Genomic DNA, 25,464 nt, shown 5'->3' with positions numbered 1-25,464 from the left:
GAGAAGAGTGCCAAAGTTATAGAATACAAAATAACAATTTTAACACTTTACTTGTTTAGCTGAAGATATAAACGTTTTATTAAACATTTTAAGTACATTTACCTTAACATTTATTACTACTATCGTAAAACAGAAACAAAGAGAACAAAGTTCAATAATGAATTCTCTTAAAATGCTTCCCTGTTCTACTCATCCTTCTCTTTACCCACCCACCCCTTTCCTGCAGCCTCTTTATCCTGCAGGGGACCAGTCAGGCTACTTCTCTCTCTGGATACACCTCAGCATCCAGGCCCCTCCATCCTGTGGCTGGTGTGAAGATTAAATGGCCTAACACAGAATAAGAGATATCAGCCTGAGAAACAAACCTGAGAGTAAGAGTTTAGGTGCTGGGTCCTGTTCACGTTTCTCTACTCCTGAGCATGAAACCCCCCTCCCACAGATGCCTCCTCTCCTCCACCCACGCCCGTTTCTCACGGCAGCCCTCATTCTCTGCGTAAAAGTTGTTGTTTTTCCTTCCCTATTTTTTTTACATGACCTTTAGCATTACTCGTTCTATAACTCTGACTATTCAAATGCTTCTCTTAAATCTTAGAAAAGCTAAGCAACTTTTATTCATTAACCCTGGAAATTTTTACAAAAAGAATTTTTAATTCCTAAGTAAAAACTGGATACAAAAGTTAATCCAAAAAGGGCAATGCATTCTGAAAAAGCTCATATCTGAAGAAGAGGAATCCACAGAATGGTAAACACTTTCATAGGGTTCTAATTCTTAGATGATCTGGAGACCATTTGAGACCTCCATGGTACATTTATCAATACATTACCAATGAGACACTCACAACACAGGAACCACAGCCTGGTCTTGATTCAAGCCCCTCTCTGTCACTCCGACTACACCTCCTGACGTGTTTGCTCAGCTCTAAAACGGAAATGAAAATAGTAGCTGCCTCTAGGCTCACTGAGGAAAGAATGAAATCATACCGTGTGTACACAGTACTTAGCCTGGCATGCAGTAAGGACTCAATACATATCAGTCACTATCTGTCACAGCACCATCTTCCAAGGTTGCTATGAGGGCTGACCGATACATGCCCATCAAGGACCAGGCACCCCTGGTACAGGGTTCATGCCCAGTGACTGTCACTTCTCTAAGGTAAAGTCCTAATAATTTGTGACAATGCTAGTAGAAGTAAAGCTTACTCTGCTTTGAAAATTCGTGGGGATTGTGCAAATAAATAACGGGACAACTCTCCAGCAATGCAGAATTAAAACATTTTTAAAAGGAAAAGCGAGGCGCCTGCCTTTGGCTCAGGTCATGACCCCGGGGTTCTGGGATCAAGCCCCACATCCGGCTCCCTGCTCAGTGAGGAATCTGCTTGTTCCTCTCTCTCTCTGCCGCTCCCCCTGCTTGTGCTCTCTTGCTGGCTGTCTCACTCTGTCTCAAATAAATAAAAATCTTAAAAAAAAAAAAAAGGGGGAAAGAAAAAGAAAAGAACACTGTTTTCTTAGCATTTAGGCCATTACAAATAATTCTGGAGGGGGAAAGGGACAGAGGGAGAGGGAGAGACAGAACCCCAAGCAGGCTTCCTGCCCAGGGCAGAGCCCAATGTGGGGCTTGATCTCACGACCCTGAGAACATGACCTGAGCCAAAATCAAGAGTCAAACTCTCAACAGATTGAGCCACCCGGCACACCACAAATAATTTTTATCTAGGCATTTAAACAAGTTCCCAAAAGACATCTAACTTTTTTTTTTTTTACAATGACTATTAGGAAATAATTAAATTCCTTCTTAAATCTTCTGTGATTCAAGCTTTTTATGCAGACACACTACCCCCTAATTACTACAGAATAATGAGGTTTTACTTCATTCTGAACAGTGATCTTATACTGAACAAAAAGTCCTGCCTCTCCTCAGAATCACTATCCGCTCAAGAGCCAGAGCAGACGTGGCTGAGCGATCTGCCTCCTCTGGGGCCTTCCTAGAGTGGGCACATGTCCTCGCTCTCGGGACTTCACTCCCTGCAGGGACAACTGGGCTTATGTGAGACTCGAATAAAAGTCTGCCCCCCAGAGGATTCTAATCTAATTGAGGAAGACGGGTCATGGACACCAAGTCACAAACTGAAACTGCTAACACACAGATACCGGATTTTACAAGCAAGTGGCAAAGGCTGCAGATGAGAGGCAAACTGTGAGCAGATCTTTAGAAGGAAAAGACGCTGAGAAAGGAACACTGCACATGGACGGGGTGGAAGAAGGGAGCTGAGCAGACAGAACAAGCTGGCCACTTTGCTTGTGGTGGGTTTTAACTCCAACATGGGGCTTCCCTCTGCAGGTGTGTGGATGTGATTCAGGAGGGAAGGACCCCACCAGAACACTTTAAATGAAGAAAGGCCTTCTTGGGGAAGATCCGTTGTTAATGTCTTTTAAAAAATCACTCATCATGCAAAGCATATGACCAAAAAAAAAAAAAAAAAAAACCCCAAACAAAAAAATAAAAACCTAAATTCTATTCTCTAAGTGTTGTGTTGAGAGTTATAATTTATTAAACCCAAATTTATAGCTAATTTATGGGACAAATATTCCTGTACCAAAGGATCCATCCAGGGGGACTCTTTTAGATGGAAACCTGTCCAGTAAGTACCTTTAAATATTTAAACACCAACAACTATATTGTCTGAAGTGAGGGGAAGGACAGCAGGCTACTGCAGTAGATGAAACTAACTGAAATAAAACTACACTACTTTAGAAACTGTGATGTAAGTCAGAAGGGAAAAACCTGGTTTATAAAAATGCCCTCTATACAATAAGTCTACCCAAGAAGGCTAAAGTCTACTTTGGATCATCATTGACTGTTAAAATTTGAGCATTTTTTTTCTCATTCACAAATGCATTTCATGGTTACTGTGCTTCAGAGATGGAGAAATCTTGCTTCCCTGAATGTTTGCTATTTACCTTTCACTTAAGGAACCCCAGACAGTCCTGACCGCAAGTCCTATCACCCTGGGCCTGAATCACCAGAGTCCTGGAATCACAGCCAGCCTCCTACCCTCACTCCACACACTTACAAGTTCCAGGGAAGTGCCATTCCCAGAGAGCTAGGACAATTTTAAGTTTCTTAAATGTGGTTTGTGTGCTGTCTCCCTCAGCCGTGAAGGGTGGAGATTTTGAAGGCTTTGTAAGACAAAGGTGGGACAGAAGATGTGGTCACAGCAGCAAGCCACCACCAGACCAACTGTAATTCACTCAGTGGCCCCCAAACGGTAACCAGATGGTCTGGAGCCGAGGGAGCAGAAAGGGTTTCACTGTTCTCCACCACCACGGCCAAGGGGGCACGGAGACCCAGGGGAGGGGCTGGAATCAGCTACCCATCCACTGTGCAACTCCGAAGTCCTAGAGGAGGAGGAATGTTGGCAGCTGGGCTAGGATCTAACCTCTGCAGAAACTATCCCAGGCCCCAGGTGCCAGGCCACCTCAGACTACTTGGCTACAGCGTGAGGAACAAGCAAGGGATGCCCAGAGACCAGGTCCTTTGGCCCAAATGTTGGCAGCTGTGGCCGGCAGGCAGCAACACCGAGTCAGGAGGAAGGGGGAAATACTGCTGTCTGAACTTGAGGTGTCACTGTACAGCAAATAAAAGTGGGCTTATATGTGGACTACAGGAACACCCATAACAGGAAGTAAATGCATTAAGTCCAAAAAGTACACCAACATCCAGACAATGGAGTATTATCCAGCACTAGAAAGAAATGAGCTATCAGGCCACAAAAAGACATGGAGGAACCTTATGTGTATAATACTAAGTGGAAGAAGCCAATCTGAAAAGGCTACAGACTGCGTGGTCCCAACTATCGGACATGCTGGAAAAGGCAAAACTACGGAGATAGTAAAAAGGTCAGCAGCTGCGCGGGGGGCGGGGGGGGGGGTTTGGACAGGTGGAGTCCAGGGGGTTTTTTTTAGCACAGGGAACATATTCCGGTATAATATAATGATGGATACATATCATGATACATTTGTCCAAACACAGAACTGTACAACACCAAGAGTGAACCCTAAGGTAAACTGATGATGATGTGTCCATGCAGGTTTATCAAGTATAACACACTCTAGTGCGAGTGCCCGTAATGGGGAAGGCTGTGCATGTGGGGGCAGGGTGTGTGTGGAAAATCTCTGCACCCTCCCCTCAATTTTACCATGAAATCTGAAACTGCTCTAAAAAAAGTCTTAACGGGGAAAAAATACCATAGAATTATAGATAAATCACAAGCGACTAAGAGGTACAAAATGATGGAGAACCACGAGCTGAAGAATAACTTGAGTATCCGTCAACTAGACTACATTTAATAAATAATATACCCAAAATACCCAGTGAGGTCTATGCTAGATGTAAGTGTGCTGCTTTTCAAGCTTTAAGAATCCACCAACATACAAGCACTGGGGAGGACAATTTGATGATATGATCAAAATTACAAATGCATATTCCTTTTAACCTTTTATTCCCTTTTTAGAGATCTGTTCTATAGATATACATGTAATTGTGCATGGCTATTCATTAAAGCACTGTTTGTGCGAGAACAGGATTGGAAATAACCTAAATGTCCATCCGTGGGGAGCAGATTAAACCAGTTATGGCACATCTCATATAATGGATACCAGCAACTATGGAAAGAGATAATGAAGCTCTCCACATGCTGCTATGTACAGGTGTGCAACACCGTGTACAGGATGCTACCTCCAGGAACAAGAAAAGGCAGGAAGGGGGCAAGGGAGCCAGGAACAGATAGCGTCTGCTTGAAGAGAGGAACGCTGGAGGGGCGCACCATCTACTCACAGTGGTTACCTGGGGGCACTAGGTGGAGGGAGGGAGGGAAGTTTCACTCTACAGCTTTGTGTCCTCCTCTGATTTTTGAACCCTGTGAATGAACGATTCATTTAAGTAATTAAGGAAATTGATTTTTTTTAAAGGCAGCCCCTGGGGTGTCCAGGCCCAGGTGATGAGCTTCATTCAGCCCAGATGATAACACCTGGAACACTTCCAGTTGGGAGTGTTTGCAGTTTGAAGATGAAATCTGAAACGCACTCAATATTAGTTTAAAATAGTTTTAGTGTTCACATGAGCTTAAAGGGCAGGAAAAGAGAAAGTACGTTAAAGAAGGACTTTTCAAAAACTACTGTTTTTTTCCTAAAGGAATGTGACAATCTACATACAGCATTGTGCACCCAATGTAATAGCTAAATGTTGCCCACACTGGGGAAGCCGACAGTAGTTCGAAATATTCAAACATTAGGTGGTGTCAGGTCCCGCGGCTTCCAGCAACATCAATGGAGAAACCTCTAATTGAAAGGATTCTGTTAGAATCGGAGCTTGTAACAAAGGAAGTGGTAACGGGACATGCCACTAAAACACAATCACATTTTCCTATCTTTGGATGGCACCTCTAAGTTAATTTACACTTGTTCAAATCATTCTTGCTAGAGGTCTAAAGGTTTTGCAACAGAACTAAACAAAACTCCACTTGTCACCATTTAACAGATTCTTCTAACCACAAAAACGAAGATTTTTGCTTTGGATCTGATTTACTCTTTTCACTAGTTTTGTGATGAAAGTATGTTGTTTATGGGTTTTTTTAAAGCATTCAGAAGAATATAGAGCGCAAAGCAGAGAGCCCTCCAAAACATCTTCAGTCCCCCGCTGCCAAGAAAAACAATTTCTATAGATTTTCTTCTGGAAATCTATGTACACACACTTTTTACTACTGAGAAGGACCTAATTATCATGTATGTTTTCCATCCTTTTTAAAGTTAATAATCCTCAGACTTCTCTTCCTTTTGAAGGGAAGATCGCTTCCCTTCCCCAAACCGCCATCGCAGGGGACTCAGCCACTCCTCTTCTGAAGGACCTTTTGGTCACCTTAATTTTTGCAATCTCTAGGTCAATTAACTAAATTAAAGGTCTGGAGTTAATGTGAACATTCTTAGAAGTCCTACCAAACAAGAGACTGATTTTTACTTTATCTGCTTGGTGTATAAGTAGGTTATTAAGCTAGAGATATGTGTATATCATTAATTAATAAGATGAATAATAAAAACCTCTGGTTTTAGGAATCTCTTCCAGAAACTGGGAAACTAGGAACCGAGCTTGGTGTGAACTGGTTGCATGACACGTAACATGATGACAGCAGCAAAATCTCCGACAGTCTTCGATTAATTTTTTTGAAACTTCAATTCTTCCTATTTATAGTACAGTGAAAACATTGAAATCATTTTGTGTTAAGTACAGCACCAAAATATTTTACCATAAAAAAAAGGATTTTTAGAATGAAGCCTGCTCTTCAAATATTAGTATCTGCAACAGCTCTGAGGTATTTCTCAGTCAGGAGCGCACTTCGAGTGGGAGCAACATGCATGCTGTGCCACTCTGGCAGGAAAGAGCTAGGGAGGGCACGCGCTTCCACCCGCACAGCGTGCTCTAGAAAGGCGCACAAGCAGCAGCTAGCGCGGGCCGCCTCCAGGGAGGAGGCCTGGGGGCTCCAGAGGCAGAAGGAGGCCCTCTCCTAAACCATCTTTCATGCTGGTTGCAAGTTTGAGCCATATGAATACGTTACCCATACTCTCAAAACAATTTTTTAAAAAGTTTTTGAAAGAAAATTATGTTTGTACAAAAAATTCCTAACATCTTAAATAAGTATACGAATTCTGATTCACGGGGCTTTTCCTCTCACAAACAGGGCTTGGGGGGAAGAGAAGGCAGTTGTCAACTCTCCCAGCAGATAGGAACATGGATGGAAAAATACACCCTTGGAAAAGCTGATCTAGATTTCTGGAGAACAAATCACAGTTGCTTCCTCCAATTACCCTGGACGCAATGGGCTTCTAAAATTTTGTATTGTTTTTCAAGCCCTAAAAGGATGATCTGGATTCCCTGGTCTGACACTGGAGGCTCTCCACAACCTTACCTTGCCTTCAGGTGCCCAGATTGAGTCCCCCAAGAGTCCTTCTTCTACGAAGTTTTCCTGACCGCGGCCCTGCAGCCTCCACTGCAGCGCTGAGGCTGGACTGCCTGGCCACACCACCACAGCTCCATCCAGGAGGACGGAACCAGCACTGGGGTCATCACAGCCTAGCAGTATCCCACACATAGTAAGAATATATCGCCGGTTTGAGTGACATAAGCATTTAAATCTTTGTTGATTAAAAGAATGAAGCGGTACAGCTGAGACTGTATCCAGAGCGGGACCACCCTGGCAGTCTCTGCCTCTCGGAAGCAAGACCACGTGGCCTTCAAATGGTAGCTCAGTGAGTGTAAACCAAAAATAAAACTGGCTTCTGCAAAAGCTGTTACACACTCAGGACTCTCAACTTCCAGACCTTCACGATGGCTATTTACACCATTCCCTACACCTGCAACAGTACTCTCCACCCCCATCTCCTGTCCATCCGCAGGTCTCCATGCAAATGTCACCTCTCCCAGAAGACCTTCCAAGACCTTTTGAACAGACTCTGTTCTGTGCCCCCACCATGCATGGGACCATCACGCCTGGGGACCTCCCCTCCGAGGTGCTCGGTCACACCAAACTACAGCAGACATTGGACTCATCACATCATACTAAATGTCCAGGGAGGACCCCACAGCGTAAAATATTGTCTAAATGGGTAAAAAATCCTACATCTAAAGCAACAAATACTTTTGAAAGTGTCTTTAGAAGATGGTCCCTTGGAAGGAACTTTTGTCCTCTAGGTCATAAATACCTTAAAACTATGAACAAATGACATAAGTAAATGCACTCAGGGCTGTGCTGTACTACACAGCAGCTACTAGCCAGAGGCCGCTGTTGACATGTACATTAATTAAAATTAAATAAAATCTGAAATTTAGTTCCTGAATTACATTAGTAACAATTTGCTGGTGATTCCAGTACTGGGCGTGCAGATGCAGAACCTGGCACCATCACATAAAGTTCTACTGGACTGTGCTCACTCAAATTACCACGAGAACACGGGCATTTCAAACAAAGGAAACGTCCCAATCTACTCTCTTACTGTGGAGAAGAAATCAATTTTTCCTTACACTTTCAAAGACTGAGAAAGTCACTAGTGCAAGCTAAAACAGCCAATTATCTCCCAGTTATTCAAATGATTCTCTTACAGATTTTTAAAGAGAAGTTCAACCCTGGGCAGACTGTGCTCTTCTTCAAACAGAACCCAACCCCATTATTAGTAGAGGCACAACAAAAACAGGATAGAAAATCTATCAGTACTTCATGCCTTTTAGTCATTTTCAGTGAAAGTTGTTTACTAAATAAAATGTAAATAAGATTTAATGTAAAGACACACACAAATTAGGAGGAAAAGCTCTTTGTCCACCATGGGACAGTTTTACCAGCAAAAACCACAAATCACCACACCCAAAATATCTCGACTGGAAAGCCGTAAACTCCATTGAAACCGCTTCCAGGACAGAATCTGTAGGAGAGAAAACCCCCCACAATACAGCAGAAAGCTCACTCTGCCCCTTTCCAGAGCAGTGGCAGCTGAACCAAGGGAGAAAGTGAACTTCACTGACACTTCTTTCGTCTAATCAACCTGACTAAACTGGACAGTGATCCCAAGGCCATTTCTCCTGTTTTAGAAAAAGCCTGTTTTTATGATTTCTCCATACTTGCTTTTCTTTTTTCACTAAGTCCTAACCTAAATCAACTTCTTGTTGAAAAACAATTTCATTTAGACTTCCATTTTCCAATAAAGAATAGTTTTTAACTTCAAACACAGACTGAGTAAAGTGTGTCAAACTATCACCTGGTTTGTAGGATTCCTGAATCTCGGCTTCTAATTCATTCTTTTGCAAGTTGATAGAGCCAACACTCAACACCAGCCCTGGTGCAGGAAGAGAACTAGGCAGGGGCGGCATCATTCCATTTATTCAGCGAGAAACTCCCATGGATCTGGTTCTGGGTCAGACTCTTCACCTACATCATCCCAATCCCCACCAGCCCACAAGGAAGCGCACGACTAATGTTTTCCCAAACAATTAAAGACCAGTAATAGCTGCTGCAACCTGCTACATACCGGTAACCGCAGTAGCCCAATATACAAAGTGAGTCAAAGTGATAACGGAAAAAGGGATTTTTTTCCCCTGGAGAAAAAGATCGCCACCCTCACCTACCCAAGCTCAAATGTAAAGTCACTGGCCCAAGTCACAGAAATGACAAGCTGAGAGCCGAGATTCAGCGTCCACTCCGAGCGGAGGCCAGGGCTCCTTCCTTACTATCGCACTGCCCGCCTCTCAGTATAAAAAGCTCTGACATTTCCTTCAACTCTGAGTCATGGGTAGAAGGTTCTACTTTTAATCAGGTGACAAATACTCAAAATATTTTAATCCAAAGGAACTGGGTCAAGCTTTTATAGCCCGTAATTGTCAAAGCAAACCCTAATTATTTGATAGATTTCTATAGTTCCGAGTGTCATCATTTGGTTTGTAATCAAATACTGAAATGTCCTTTATTTAAATATTGCACAAGCCTCTCATAACAAGAGTTTTTTTTTGGGGGGGGGAGGTTTTGTTTGTTTTTGTTTTTTGCTATTTCATTGGTTATGCTAACTACAAAGTTAAAACATGTATAAATGGTACAGTTTTGGTTAAAAAAATCCAAAATATTTGGGTGGTAGTGCAAAGGGAAGCTTTTGAAATAATAAATAGAATCTGCTTCACAACAGAACTGTACAACCCCATTAAACAGCTTACCACTGTTAAGAACCACCTACTGTCTACGCTGTGGCACAGGTGCATTAGAAAGATGGGCAAATTAAGAGATTTTTAAACAGTAGCAGATGGGACACCTAGAAACAGGAAAGTCAGATATAATCAGGTGAAATTTTTTTCACCATTAGATTTTACTATTCTTAGTGATGGTTCCACTAAACATTCTTTTGATTAATGGAAATGAAACACGGGGGGAAATGTCACATGGGATGATGTCTTTCTAAGGGGAAGGTTTAAAAAGAAAGGAATTCAACTTTTAGACATATAGCTCAGAGATAGCCTTGCTTCCCAAATTTAGAACCAGAAACACCCTGAAGGCAGTTTTTCAACGTCAGCAACAGTCATTCCCTATATTGTCTAAAATCCTGGGGGGAAAAGGAGTCACTTCTGCTTACTTGCGTGCCTTTCCTGCACCCGTTCCCTGCATCTAAAGAGCTCTCCTGCAAATCAGAGTGATTCACGGCTCACCAAGTCCAGGCTGGAGCTGGGCAACCTCTGCCCCACTCCCAGAGAACCCTGCATGTGGCTCCATCTCAGCACTCCCGACAGCAGAGCACAGCCCCCACAGAAAGCCGAATGTGCAAAAGCCCCCCAAAAGGCACTGCCACAAGGGATTACATTTCCATCAATGATGTGCTGCAATGTGAGAATTTCCCTGAAAGCAAAGTTTAAGACTGAGCTGGACAAGTGTGGCACCCCTCCTCCAGTTAATGCAGGAGCCGTGGACAACCACGCCAGCCCCAAGGAGCCCATCAAGCGTAGGATAGCATTTCTAAGGAGGGATGCACCACTAGGCAAAGGCCTAAGAGTGGGCCAGGGAACAGCAGGCACGTGTGCTGAAAACCAGAGGGGATGGCTGGGAGTTTGAGAGCTTAGGAGACACAGTCTGGGGCAACTAGAAGACTTCAATGCGAGCCAGGGGCCACAGATCATACCCACAGGCCATACACGATGACACTCACGGAGATGAAACTGCTGTGAGTGGCCAGAGTGCTTTTCTTTTTCTTTTTTTTTAAAGATTTTATTTATTTATTTGACATAGAGAGACACAGTGAGAGAGGGAACACAAGCAGGGGGAGCGGGAGAGGGAGAAATAGGCTTCCTGCTGAGCAGGGAGCCCAATGCGGGGCTTGATCCCAGGACCCCGGGATCACGACCTGAGCCGAAGGCAGATGCCCAACGACTGAGCCACCCAGGTGCCCCGGCCAGAGTGCTTTTCTTAACACTACAGAAGGCACAGACCCCAGCAGACTTCCCCAGCTGCCGGATGCCTCGTTCTGGCTCAGCAGGGGAGGCACCAAAGTACAGGAGTGCAGAGGGCCCACCAGGCTTGTGGCTACTCTGTATACTGCTACTGCCTAGGTACCTCAGACTGAATTGTTATACACGTGGTAAAGAACCAGAATCACCTATTCATTTGCTGCAGAAACAGTCCATGAAATATGCTTCAAGTTAGTTAATAATCTTCAGAATACACCGCACCACCTAAGTTTTTGCAATTTTAAAATTTCATGGTCCTCCTGTTCCTATTACAAAGACATATAATTGAAAATGGAGACAAAAATCAAGTCTTGACTCCAGAATTCTTGGCTACATCCCCACTGAGTGTGTTACACCGCAACCGATCTGCCTGCTCGTGGGCCTACATGGACGCATGCGCATGGTGACTGTCTCTGACAGATCCATCAACAAACAGGTCTCTGGTCCAAGGAGCTGGGACTATGGGGCACATTCACTTTTCAGAAGAGAAAACCGAGGATCCTCAGATCACGAATCCCACATTCCATCAGGGTCCCACACTGTGGCCCGAGAGCCAACTCCTGGCTCTGACAAAGTTACTAGTTTACTGGCACGTAGCCGCACCCATTTGTGTACTTACGTCCAGGGCTGTTTCCCTGCTGAAATGGCAGTGTTCAGTATGACAGAGACCATACGGCCTGGAAAGCCAAAAATATGACCTTGGGCCCTTTACAGAAAGTCTGTCAACCCTTGTATTACATAAAAAAGGTTTGGGAATGGTGCAAACTACAGCCCGGCGCCCTGAGGCTCAGAGCCCGGCAGCATGCTAGGGCTCTGGAAAGGCCTTGCAGTAAAGCTCCTCAGCTATTCCCAGCCTCGTGTGAGCACAAAACCTCTTCTAAGAAATGCTTCTTCGCATGTCTTCTAGTTTTCTTGGAACATACTCGGAATGCTGGCTTGAATTAAGATGGAAAAGGTGGTGTCCTGACTAATGGCACTCAAGAACTCAACTGGCTTAACACAAGCTTTGCTCATCTTGAGCAGCTCACAATAAGATACATTTCATCCTAACCAGGGAAGGCATACTTTGGCAAAATCATTTTTAACTCTTGTTTTCAAATACACTAAGTAAAAACACAAGGTCAGCACTTACATGGCCCCAAGTAATCACACACTTTGTCTCAGAGCCACAGTGGCACTAGTTACAAGTTGTAAAAACACCGCTACTGGTGTAAGCACAAGCTCCTCCGTCCCTTTACAGGTTGTCTCCGTAAGGTTTAAGAGTTATGGGATCACACTAGAATGTCCCACAGGAGTGATTCTCGGTGGTCTGCTGCACCAAGAGACACCCCTGGTGGGGTTCGTACTTACCCATCATCATCCCTGAGCAACTTCAACGGAGCCCTAGGTTATCCAAAAGTCCCTACTTTTCCAACATGTGCAAAAGTCAAGTCAAGTCATGAAAAGCCCTGGCCCTAGAAGTCTCTACAAAAGTTTGTTTCCTATTTAGCCAGAACTCAATGAAAAGATGAAAAAACTTGACTGGTCCTCAATTTTCCACTGCCATCCGCAGGAAGGTGAGACCAAACTGCTGCACCAGAACCAGAGGGAAGAGGGAGCCAGTGCCCTGCACCCCCAGTAGGAAGAACACATTCTGCTTCCCCCCAGAGCTGGTAGCAGACTCCCCCCCCACCCCAAATTTACTTCACCTGCTGGAGTTACGCTACTGAAACTTGCCAAGTACTGCAAGCTCCTAAATCCATGATTCAAGCAAATTTCCGGTTTATGGACGTAGATGTGTAAAACGAATATACACAAATTATTTAATCACCTACGTTTGGTTCTGGTTTTGGGCCGATCACCTCTCTCATCTGGTTCCTTACCTAGAATGGGCAGTTAGAGTATCTTCCCGCCCTACCTCACAGGATGCTGTGAGGACCAAGCTGAGGGGATGGGGAGAAAAGCACTCTGATAAGTAAAACACGACACATGCATAACAGATCGTCATTTTGTTGTGAAAGGTATTTTGGTTGGTAACCATATTTACCCCAAACTTTCTTTAAATATGGTTTCCTGTGGCATTTGAAGGGATTCACCTTATAAAGTATATCACAACTGCTTAGAGACACTTAAACAGGATAGGATGAAATAGATCTGTGTTCAATTTTCAGAAGACAGTCTTTAAAAACTTTAACTAGTCTATTTGTTGTATGTAAATGTGGCTTCAATAAAGCTGACCAAAAAAAAAAAAAAGTCTACTGCTTGCCCGGATATTTACTTCTCCTTCAATGTTAAATCACGCATCCCTGCTGTTGAAAAACACTAATATGCTGTTTTAATCTGAACATATTAAATAAAGAAGTTTCCAAAACACACAATTAACTATATACTGGAAACACACAGTCCTACCTCTTATAATGGGTGCCAAGTGAAGGAAGACTGCACTTGTGAGAAAGCCTTCAATGTAAAACAAGAAAATGCTACTTCAACAACAATCTCCTGATGTTAAATCCAGGGCCACTCCAGAGCTGAGGTTTGGGTGAGGTCAGAAGTCCTATTTTTCCTTCTTCCTCTTGCTACCTTCCTTTGGGGCACATTCTCTAGTGCCGCATCCCCTCTCCAAACTCTCCTCAGAAGCCTTCCCAGCCTCTCCTGTCATCAGTGGTAATGACATTTATCACTCAGAGATGCCACCTTACCTCACTGGCATGCTTTATCCACATCCACACTCCCCCTGCTAGACTGCAAGTGCCCTGTAGGGAGTACCCTGGCCTGTAAGCTCACCAATGGCAGGAGTACTGTTCTCTCCACCCAATGTCAGCCCCCCCAGACTCACGCAATGGACACCAATGGCTCCCCAGGCCAGTCCCCAGACACATACTGCGTGGTGGCAGTCCAAACCATTCTCGTTTCTTAGGCCATCCGGCCTCCTCCTGCTCCTCCTTACACGCACAGAGTTCCCGTCACTCAAAGTTTATCATAGAAACAGGAAACACACCTTGCTCCACCTGGTCCAATTTTCTCCTGGGAGCCTCAAAAACACATCTCCTCACTACAGTGAGGTTGAGTCTCCCTACTTTCCCATCTAACCCAATGCCCTCACTCCTTTGATTGCACGTAATGTGATTCCTTTAATCCTTTATTTGCTTAATATATATCCTTAAGATCTCTGTCTCAGACTAGTAGTTATGGGAGACAAGGTTGTACCTCGTTTAATGTGCTGCATGATGATCCCTTCCTTGGCCCCCACGCTAATAGACTCTTGCCCGATAACGTGACGTGATGAACATGTAACCAAGGGAACTCGACATAAGTATGATCATGAATTTTACTCTTTAAATGATTTAAATTGGAGCTATTAAAAACTTTTTTTGTTCCACATTTGGAAAAGAGCGAGCCCTCGTGCCTTGGGAGGATCAACGTTGGAAAGGAAGGGGGAAAAAAGTGGCCAAGAGGGAAAAATCCTCTCAGATAAACTTTGTTGTGATTTAGCAGTGCATCAAGTAAATATGTGACGATCCCATAACAGAACTACCCAAAAAGGCCATTCTCTGGGCTCCATCTTGGAAAGAGCTGAATGTATATAGTTGGACAAGCCTTTCTGTTAAGTCTTGTATTAGTAATTTACCCCTCTATAGAAAACACAATCTGTAATACACTCCTTCAACAACAGCAAAGCTGCAAGGCCATTCAAAAAGTTACCAGTTTCAGAAGACAAGCCTCAAAGCTGAACTTGCCTGGTATGATCTATGTTTCACATGATTAAAGACTTTTCACTCAAACACAGCAAAATTAATGAAGCAAAGGAGATCTGTTCTGCAGTAAAAGGGCATTTAGATCATGGTTGTTTCCACATTTCTTACTTCAGACAAGGTGATGTGACAAAATAAACATCACACTCAATTCTTTACCAATTAAAAAAAAAAAGCATTAGTGACTTTTATGTCTCATGAGACTTATTTACTACCCCCCCAACCATTTAACAAATTTTATTTAAACTAGACAAGAATCTCCTTATGGCGGATTTTTTAAAAGTCGTTTCTCTCACACCTACGTTAATATTCTAGGAATTGTGTTAAAACTGAAGCCACAAAATTCAAGTAGTTTTGTTTCAACAAGAGAAATAAAATTTTTAGACCATTAGTAGAAACATGCCAGTGGCCACAGAAATATTTGCACAAGCTGAACAGCTGTGTCTTCTGCAAATCTGAAGGCATTGCTGCGGCAATATAACTCAATTTGGACCCATTCATTATAAACTGATTTTCAGATGCTGCTACTCCAAGACTGTACTGGAGAAATGCAAGCAGCGCACAAGTTTTTTACTGCAAAGAGAGCTCTGAAAGAGGAAATACAACTCGATCATAATGCTACTGTGAACCAGCCCAGAAGAGCCCAGAGTTATTAAATGAATAGAAACTAAAATACTTCTTAAGCAACTGATGGGATTACCTGAGGAAGTTTTCAGGGATGTTGTTTCAAAGAATGTTTTATTTAATACCGTGCTAAAAAAAAATTGGGGGGGGGGCAAAAATTGCAATTCCTACATTCCTTAACATAATTTTTTAAAATACATCTACACTGTAAAAGCCACACGAGCTCAAGGGGAGATTGTAGCCCGAAAGGATCTGCTATCTAACTTTCTTTTAAGGTTGTGCCTCTGAAATTAAACACACCACAGCAACTTTGATGACATCTTGCTAACGAAGTTTGGGCTGGTGAAAATGGAACGACTTAAGTGACCAAACAACGAGAGTTTTCAAGATAACTGCTAAGCATTTTCCCAAGGAGCACATTCCAAAGAAACTTCCAAGTCGTAACTCCCAGACTGGATGCTGCTACGAGTGTCTTCTGGTCGCAGCGCTGCGAATTGTGCTACTAGTTCAGAAAACACTTTGGGTCCCCCCGTTCGCCGCACTTTTTCCTTCCCTAACCATGAAATCTACCCTCTGCTGTCATCCCTCCAGGCAGCCCCGCGTGTGCCGACGCACGGCGGCACAGGGAGGCGCGTGGAATCCCCACGAAGACGAGCTCGCTCCACTTTACTTTTCCTCCCCGCAAGTACCGCTCGCTTTCGGCGCGCGGAGGACTCCCCAACTCCGGGGCCGGCCGCGAGCGCCCGGGAAGGGCCGGCCCCCGCTCGGGGCCCCGGCGCAGTCTGGCCACAAACTTCCCCTCGGCCGGCCCGGCGGGGTCCCGGGAAGTGGCTGCGCGGGCCTGCGCCTCGGGGTCTCTCCGGCGCTCACCTGGGGGTGGGCCCCCGCCCCCCGCTTGGCCCCCCCCTCACCTGTGCTGTCATTCGCCGAGAAGCCGGGCGAGCTGAGTTTGGCTCGTTTGGGGTTGGGCGGTCCGTCCAGCAAGTTCTCGGCCATTTTCACCTGCTCGCGGAAACAGCCCCGAGCGCGGGCGGCCGGGCCGGCAAGGGCTCTCGGGCGGGGGTCGGCGCCGGCCCCGGCCGGCTGCGAGGGGAGAGGAGCGAGCGCGAGCCGCGAGCCGCGAGCGAGCGCCGAGGGAGAGGGAGGGCGCAGGCCGGGTGGGGGAGGCGGCGGCCAAATCTCAGCCACAGCAACAGCGCCCCGCAGCGCTCACCGCCCGCCCCCGGCCGCCGCCGCCGCCGCCGCCGCCGCCGGCCGCGGCCCCCTCATCCCCTGCCCGCCTCCCGAGCGCGACACTCCGCGGCGGGGGCGCCCCGGCGGCCCGGCCGCCCCCCGGGGCCCGGCTGGCAGCGACGGCGCCCGGCCGGGCGGCTCAGGCAGTCCCCGGGAACATGGTGCCGCCGCCGCGCCGCCGCCTCGCTCCCCCCCCGCGCCCCACTTAATTAATTCGCTCGCGGCCCGACGACCGGGGGGCTCCGGGCTCCGCTCCCCGCCCGCGGCCCGCCGCCGCCGCCGCCGCCGTGAGGAAAAACAATGCGCGAAGCGGGGCCGCCGCCGCCGCCGCCGCGGCCCCCCCACCCCCCGTTCCGCCGCCGCCGCTGCCGCCGCCGCCGCCGCCGCCGCCGCCGCCGCCGCGGCTCCGGGAGGCCGAGCCGAGAGGCGAGCGGGGCCGCCGGAGCGGGCGCCGAGGGCCGGGCGGAGCGGGCCGGCCGGGCGGAGCGGGGTGCGCGGGCGGTTGTGGGGCCCGGGACCGGCGGGGCCGAGTAGATCGCGCTCGAAGCCCCGGTCGGGTCCGCGACAAGATGGCGGCTGTTGATTCCTCAATTAAAAAAAAAAGAAAGTTTTTTTTCTTCTCTTTCCAGAGCCTGAACGGGGAGGGGGAGGGGGCGGGGCACGCCGGTGCGTCACCCCCCCGCGGCGTCACCACGCACGGCCCCCGCCCCGCCCCCTCCACCTGCGCCGTCCGCGGCGGAAAGAGCCGAGCGCGCTCGGGCGGAAGGGGCCGAAGGCGCGGCCGGCGTGCGTGGGGCGGCGGGGCTTCTCGGGCGGCGGAGCTGCCGCGCCTGTGGGACGCCCGGCTCCCGGCGCGGCAGCCACTTTTGTTCTGCTTGCCGCTGGGCGGCGAGGGCCGGGGTTGCGGCCTGGCGGCTAGCCGGGCCCCCAGGCGTGGAGTTGGCGCCGGCCGGGCCCGCCCGTCCCGCTGGGCGACTCTGCCGGGTCCCGGCTCCTCACGTCCCTGCCCGCGACTCTCCCCCAGTGACCAGGCCTGGCCACCTCCCCTTGCCAGATGCCAGCGATGCGTCGAGTCCCCTGCAGGTTACAGACGGCCCGCGAGTGTGTGCAGATGGGGAAACTGAGGCAGGAAGTGGCAGGGTCGGGACTCGAATCCCCCACCCCCAAGTGAAGTGAAGGGGTCGCAAGACTCCTGAGCCCCTATTCCCCAGCGCGATGCAACGGGGCTGCCAGTTGTGACCCCTTCACCTGCACGCGAGGTGGTGGGGCGCACAGCCTGCACCCAGGCCCGGAAGGCCCCTTGTATCAGGGCTTCGGGCCTGGACGTCTCTGGAGCGCCCCCGCCCCGACATCCACCTGGCACCCCGCGGGGGCTCCAGGCAGCTGTGCGGCCCCCCGGGGAGACCGGCTCGAGGGGGCCACTCCCTGTGGGACAGTTCCACAGAACGCTAAGGTGTTCACGTCTCAGTGCCTTATCTGCTCCTCAAAACTTGCCCGCGCTTCATCCCGAAGTCCTCATCTGAAAGGTGTCTCCAGCGGCCCGGTTTCCTAAGCCAGAAACCTGTGAGTCAGTGCAGACTCCTCCCTCTCTGTCCACGCAGCCAGTCTCCCCACGTCCTTTACCTGTTCATCCCCGTCCCACTGCCCCAGGTCGTCCTGCATCGCCCGGTGGCTCCGGTGGCCGCTTCCCACCTGGGTCCCTCGAGCTCCGCATTTCAACCCACACAGCACCAGCGTTAACTTCCTGGAAAAAACAAATAGCTCCTGCACAGAGGAGGGGGGAAAGGAGTGTATGTATATAGTCTGTAAAACGGAACAATTAAAGAATATATACGTATGGTATGCAGTGTATATACCAAAAGAATGATTGTCCTCGAGCGTCAAGACCGAGTAATCTTTCTACTTTTTTCTGTTTGTGTTGTTTGAAACCTTGAGCTGCCCCCATATGTGCCTCTTCCACTTCTCATCCCTCTCTCTATCATCACTGCTTCATACCCACCTGGCCACTAGGAAGTTCGCATCATTCAGGCCTTTTTATACTTTGGCAAATGCTGTTCCCCATGCTGAGACTCTCCAAGACCCTCTTCTAATGTCACCTCCCCTAGGAAGCCCTCCTAGCCCACTTGAGGGCTCCCACAGCATTTCTGGGCACACTGTCATTTTTTTTTTCCATCCATTCATGTTTGTATTTCCATCAGACATCCCTTGAGACTCTCCTGAGGGCATTGCCACTGTGCTAATCTCTTGGGCAAAGAATACAGAAGTCCTTATATATTCAAGGAGGCCAAATAGCAAGCCCTGGAAATCATAAACAGGTATTCAAGAAGTCAATTTGCACAGTAAGGCAGGAAGTGTATCAAGTCATAGGGTAACAGAGGGCTGGCAGCATCCCGTATCTGAATGTACCACGGGTGTCCCTCTTAGCACAAGCCTGTGGGCCCCTTGGGGGCAAGGGCCATGTCTTAGTCATAGCACAGTGCCCTGCAAGAAGTAGGTTTGTAAAATGTGATGAATGAATCAGTGAGTGAACAAATGAATGAAAGAATGCTGTCTGGTTCCTCTGAGTCCCACAGGTCTCCAGGACACTGAAAAGAATGGGCTTAGCCTGAAACAGTCCAGGCCACTCCTCCACAGAGGGCACAATGTGTCAGGTCACCAGGAGGCCTCAGCCAGGGCCTGCCTTGGGTCAGTAGGGACACCACCCAGCCCTCTGAGTCCCTCAGTAAATGGTTTACACAGTAGTGGGCACATGAGCTTGCACCATCTTCTCACCAGTGGGCAGCGATGTCATGGGTCATGCCCTACTTTACAGAGAGGGAAATTGAGGGGACCCAGTCCAGATGACCCAGAGGTAAATGACCTGGACATGTCAGGGCCAGGCCTGAAACACAAGTCTTCAAACAGCATGCCCCATGCTCTTCCTGCCTCACTCTGCTCTACCCTAAAACCTACCTTTTCTCTCTCACTTGAAACATTTTGATCAGTTCCTCTGGTATTTCCTGATATCCGCTTTTTCTTTCCTTTCTATTTCTTCTCCACTTGGTCTGACTCTTGTCAAAGAACACTGTGCTCAGACATTTGATGGGGAATAACAAGGAAGGAAGTATGGTTCCTGCCGCACACTCTTAGCTGGGATCAAGGTCAACACAGACGAAAGGGACACAACACCGTTAAGTGCCCTCTGTATGCCAGGGTGCTCTGCCCCACACTGCCCTTGGGTCAGCACCTCCTGGAAGGGTATACCCTTGTCCTCATTTTATAGGCAAGGAAATAAGGCCCAGAGGAGGGCCAGTCACCCAGCCATGAAGGGGCTCAACCAAAAGCTGCCTGCTCTTTCCACAAACCTCACCCTCCCCAGTTTCATAGGCCATACGACCAAGGAATCCCTGTTTACAGAATGAGTAAGGGCAGAGAACAAGGTTGGTCAGAACAGGGGCAAGGAAGATTTTCTGAGAAAAGTCCATTTGAATATCAACCGATGAATGGATCAACATAATGTGTTATGCCACACAATGGCATATCATTCAGCCACAAAAGGAAAAAAATACAGATACACACTATGGCACGGATGTACCTTGAAGACGTTATGCTCAGAGAAAGAAGACAGTCAACAAAGACCATGTATTATCTGATTCCATTTGTATGAAGTGTCCAGAACAAGGCAAATCCAGAGACAGGAAGTAGATCAGTGGTTGCTGGAGAGAGGGAGGAGTTGGTGAATGGCAGCCAAAGGTTATGGGGTTTCTGTTTGGTGTGATGAAAATGTTTTAAAATTATGGTGATGATGGTTGCACAACTCTGAACATACTAAACACCATGAAAATCTGCATTCTGAAGGGGTGAATTGTATGGTCTGTGGATTGTATGTCAATAAAGCTGGCTTGCTTTTATTTATTTATTTATTTATTTATTTATTTATTTATTTATTATTTTACTTTTTTTATTTGACAGAGAGAGACAGCGAGAGAGGGAACACAAGCAGGGGGAGTGGGAGAGGGAGAAGCAGGCTCCCCGCCGAGTAGGGAGCCCGATGCAGGGCTCGATCCCAGGACCCTGGGATCATGACCTGAGCTGAAGGCGGACACCCAACCGACTGAGCCACCCAGGCGCCCCAATAAAACTGGCTTTTAACATGTCGGTTTGGAAAGAGGGAAGACAAACCAGGAATGACGGAGGGAGGTAGGCCCTCCCAGCAGAAGGAAACAAGTCGAGGGTCCAGTTGGGCAAGCACAAAGGGGTTTGCTTTGTGGTGCCAAGAGGAAGGGTCAGGGATGGGGGCGGATTCGATGTGATTGGCATTTCCCACCTGGGGGGCTGAGGGATGAACCAGCAGGCAGAAAACTGGGACCGAGATCTACAGATGGAACAGCAAAGAGGAAATTGAGGAGCGAGTCCTCCCTGCTGGCTCCAGCGGCCTCCTGCCTCAGACCCCACTAGACACCTCACACTCTGTGGGCCCCAAACAGAGGCCACAACCTTCTCCTCACACCAGCTCCTCACACGCTCCCCATCCCAGGAAAGGCCCTGCCTGTTTTCTGTGGGTTTGGCATAGCTTCCCACCTCCTCTGTCCTGAACCTTTCATCTCAGACCCCTGCCCCCCAGGGACAACTCCTCAATAAACACACAGTCTCCACAGTTAACCCGGATGTTGCCCCAGTCTCTTCCATTCCCAGACAAGCTGCTTGACCCAGTTGTCTACACTGACACAACCTGCTTCCTCTTCTCCCATTCACTGCTTTTATTTTTACCCATAAAAAATGCCAAGCAAGTTATAGAAAATAATATATAGACACTTATGTCTACATGCTCGAGGTCCACAATGCTAACATTTTGCCACGTTGGCTTCAGATCTTCATTTTATTTATTTGTTTAAGAAATAACATGTCAGAGATAGAACTAAAACCACCCTTCCCTGCCTCCCTCCCCAAAAGTCACCATCTCCCGGAGTTACCGTGCAAGATGTGTGTTTTCATTAGGTTTAACTATATGAAATTGCCATACTTGACCATTTTTGCCCCTCCTGTGACCAATTTCTGTGGTTCATCTAATATGACATTAATAATATTTGTTTTGGGGTGCCCGGATGGCTCAGTCAGTTAAGTGTCTGACTCTTAGTTTCGGCTCAGGTCATGATCTCAGGGTTGTGAGATCGAGCCCCACGTCGGGCTCACGCTCCGTGCGGAGTCTGCTTGTCCTTCTCCCTCTGCTCCTCCCCACCCCTGCTCTCTCTCCCTCTTCTCTCTCAAATAAATAAATAACATCTTTCAAAAAATAATATTTGTTTTGAATATTGAGACATTTTACAAAAATGGCATATTGTATGATTCCTTTTGGAAATCTTTTCTTTGCATGCAACATGTCATTTTTTTAAATAACTGAGGTAAAATATATATCACATAGTATTGACCATTTTAACCATTTTTCAGTAAACAGTTCTATGGCATCAGGTACATTCACACTGTACAACCATCATCACCATCTAGCGCCAGAACTTTCTCATCCTCCCAAACTGAAAGTGTACTCATTCAGTAATCACTCTCCATTCCCAAATGCCCCCAGCCCCTGACAATCACCATTCTACTCTGAGAGTCATCTATGTTGTAGTGTGTTCAGACTTTCCTTCCTTTTGAAGGCTGAATAATATTCCACTGTTTGTATATCCCACATTTTTTCATCCATTCATCCATCGGATGGACACTTGGGTTGCTTCACCTTTTTGGCTGCCGCAAGCATGGGTGTACAAATATCTCTTAGAGGCCCTGCTCTATCTCAGTCTGTTCAGGCTGCTATAACAAAATACCATAGACTGGGTGATTTATAAACAACAGAAATTTATTTCTCACAGTTCTGGAGGCTGAAGTCCAAGATCCAGGTGCCTGCAAATTTCACGTCTGGTGAGGACCTCCTTCTTGGTTCACAGATGGTGTTTTCTCAACTGTGTACATGGTTGAAGGGGTCAGGGAGATCTTCGGGTCTTTTACAAGGGCACTAATCCCATTCATGAGGGCTCCACCCTCACAATGTAATCACTTCTTAAAGGCCCCACCTCCTAATACCATCACACTAGGGATTAGGTTTCAACATAACAATTTTGAAGGGACACAAACATTCAGTCCACAGCAATGGGTGTACAAATCGCTCTCTCTTTTTTTTTTAAGATTTTATTTATTTATTTGACAGAGAAAGAGACACAGCGAGAGAGGGAACACAAGCAGGGGGAGTGGGAGAGGGAGAAGCAGGCTTCCCGTGGAGCAAGGAGCCCGATGGGGGGCTCGATCCCAGGACCCTGGGACCATGACCTGAGCTGAAGGCAGACGCCCAATGACTGAGCCACCCAGGCACCCCCAAATATCTCTTTAAGACTCTGCTTTTCAATTCTTTTGGGTATATACCTAGAAGTGGAATTGCTGGATCATATGATAATCCTATTTTTAATTTTTTAAAGACCATGGTGGCTGTACCATTTTACATTCCCAGCAACAGTGCACAAGGGTTCCAGTTTTTCCACATCCTTGTCAACGCTCATCATTTTCTGTTTGATTTTATTTTTGTTTTTGTTTTTTTGATAGTAGCCATCCTAGCGGACATGAGGTGGTATCTTCTGGTTCATTCCTTTTAACTTCTGTATTGCATTCCGTCCTAGGAACAAACCATATTACATCTATCTATTCTCCTCCTAAGGGACAGTTAGATTGTTTCTACTTTTTTCCTATGACAAACAGGGTTGCAATGAATATTCTCATACATCTTCCCAAACTGAAACTGCACCTAAGAGTGTCTCTCCAGGGAGAACGCTGAGAAGCAGACTTCCTGGGTTTGAGGGTATTTCGGGCGGAATTCCAGTAGAAAGAGATGGCATCCATAAAAGAGACTAACTTGTGGAGAGTTTCATAGAGGAACTACTTACAAAGTCAGGACAGGTTGCACAGAAACCATACGGGACAGGGCAGCAACTCAGGGGTTACTAGCAGCTGAGCTGTTACCACCATGAGGCCCAAGGAATGTGTAAAGGAATGCATGCTGGAATCAGGAAAGAAAGGAATTGCGTGGAGATGGCCATCTTCAGAGGATTCAGCTGGCTGGAGGTGTCCCTGACCACTCTCTTTTGCTTTCTGACCTCCTGCCTGGCTGCCCCGTGTGAACCCAAGCCCAGGGGCATGGCAGCCTGCCAAGCTCAGCCTCCTGAGGCATGGGGCTAGGTAGAGAAGGTTGAAGAGTGTCCCCTGGAGGAGTATATGGGAGATGTATGGCACATAGGATATACTTGTCTTCAACCTTAGTAGGCATTTACACGCCCACCAGCATGGTATTGTGATCCATACCCCCACAGCTTTGTCAATATTGGCTGTTTACCAGACTTAATAATTTTTCCCCCAGTCTTTAGGGATGAAATGGCATCTCATTATAATTTTAACATGCAGTTCCCTAATTACTGATGAGGCTGAGCATTTTTATATACTTCTTAGTTGTTTAGAGTTTTATATGCTATGATTTGCCTAATATATCCTTTGCTTGTTTACTATTTGGTTGTTCATCTTTCCCTTATTCATTAATACGAGTTTCTTTTTAAATTTTGGATGTGAATCCTCCAAAAAATAAAGTAAATTGAAGATAGTTTCTCCTGTCTGTGGCTTATCTTTGCACATTTAGTGTCTTTTGTCAAATGGAAGTTTTTACACTTTAATTTCTCCAAATTTATGACTCCTGCCCTCCATGGTGTGTACTTGTGGCTTATGATTTCTTTCCATATCCTGATGTCATAAAAACAATCTACTATGTTTTTCTCCTAAAAAATGTGGTTTGATTTTTCACATCTAGGTTTGTATGTGGTTTGAGGTAGGAATCAACTTCTTTTTCCTTGCAGATAGACGGTTTTGTTTATTGAATGCTCCATCCTTTTCTCTTTGATTTGTAATGTCAACTCTTGTCTTATTCCAACCTCCTCCTCATTCTATTCAATTAGTCTGTTTGGATTCTCCCACACCATTATTACAGTGTTTCAAATGTTTCAAATTTAGAGTAACTACTGATACCTTGGTAAGGAAAGTATCCCCCACCCCTCCTTCCTCTCCAAAGTTGTCTTGACTTCTCCTGGCCCTTTATTCATCTATATAAATTTTAGGGTTAGTTTTTCCCAAACCATAAAAAAAAAGAAATTGGAATTTTTATTAGAATTCTATTGAATTTGTAGATTAATTTGAGTAGAGTCGCCACTTTACTTATTTATTTTTAAAGATTTTATTTATTTATTTGAAAGAGAGAGAGCACGAGTGCAGAGGGGCAGAGGAGGGAGAAAGAATCTCAAGCAGACTCCCCGCCCCGAGCACAGAGCCTGATACAGGGCTCGATCCCACAACCTGAGATCATGACCTGAGCCAAAACCAGGAGTCGGATGCTTAATCAACTGAGCCACTCAGCCGCCCCTAGAATTGCCATTTTAATAATAATGAGTCTTCCTATCAATTAGCAAGCAAGATGGAGGACAGAGGAACCCATCACACAACACTATGGGATATAATCTGCAAAACCCCAAATCTGGGAAGATCTGTAGGAGACACAACTTGGTTTCTCTTAACAAATAAATTTCAAAGGAAAAAAAACACGAAGTAGATGAAAGGAGACCCCATAGATTAAGAGACTGAAGCTGTATAACAAGCAATTGCATGCGGATGTTGTACGGACCCTGATTCCAGCAAATCAAAATAATGAGAAAATTGAAAACTGAAATACTCACTAGTATGGAATGATATTAAGAAATTGGTGTTGGGGCACCTGGCTGGCTCAGTCAGAGAAGCATGCAACTCTTGATCTCAGGTTGTGAGTTTGAGCCCCACGTTGGGTGTAGAGATGAC

General features: G+C 46.6%; 1 protein-coding gene across 5 annotated transcripts in view; it reads right to left on the bottom strand.

Annotated features, from left to right (window-relative positions):
* The window catches only part of CREBBP (CREB binding lysine acetyltransferase), a 123,637-nt gene extending 106,752 nt beyond the window's left edge, over positions 1-16,885 (bottom strand). For 3 of the 5 annotated variants that reach the window (XM_036090793.2, XM_078074894.1, XM_078074895.1), the window contains exon 1: positions 16,290-16,884. In XM_036090793.2, the coding sequence (XP_035946686.2) occupies positions 16,290-16,374 (85 nt within the window). In that variant the 5' untranslated portion in view covers positions 16,375-16,884. Of the gene's footprint in view, positions 1-16,289 lie in introns of all 5 variants that reach the window. The other 2 variants (XM_078074893.1, XM_036090815.2) reach the window with 1 other exon arrangement.
* Positions 16,886-25,464: the final 8,579 nt, after the last annotated feature.

This window comes from Halichoerus grypus, chromosome 6 (assembly GCF_964656455.1).
Source record: "Halichoerus grypus chromosome 6, mHalGry1.hap1.1, whole genome shotgun sequence".
NCBI classification, from domain to species: Eukaryota; Metazoa; Chordata; class Mammalia; order Carnivora; family Phocidae; genus Halichoerus; species Halichoerus grypus.
This window is presented reverse-complemented; position numbering and strand designations above follow the sequence as displayed.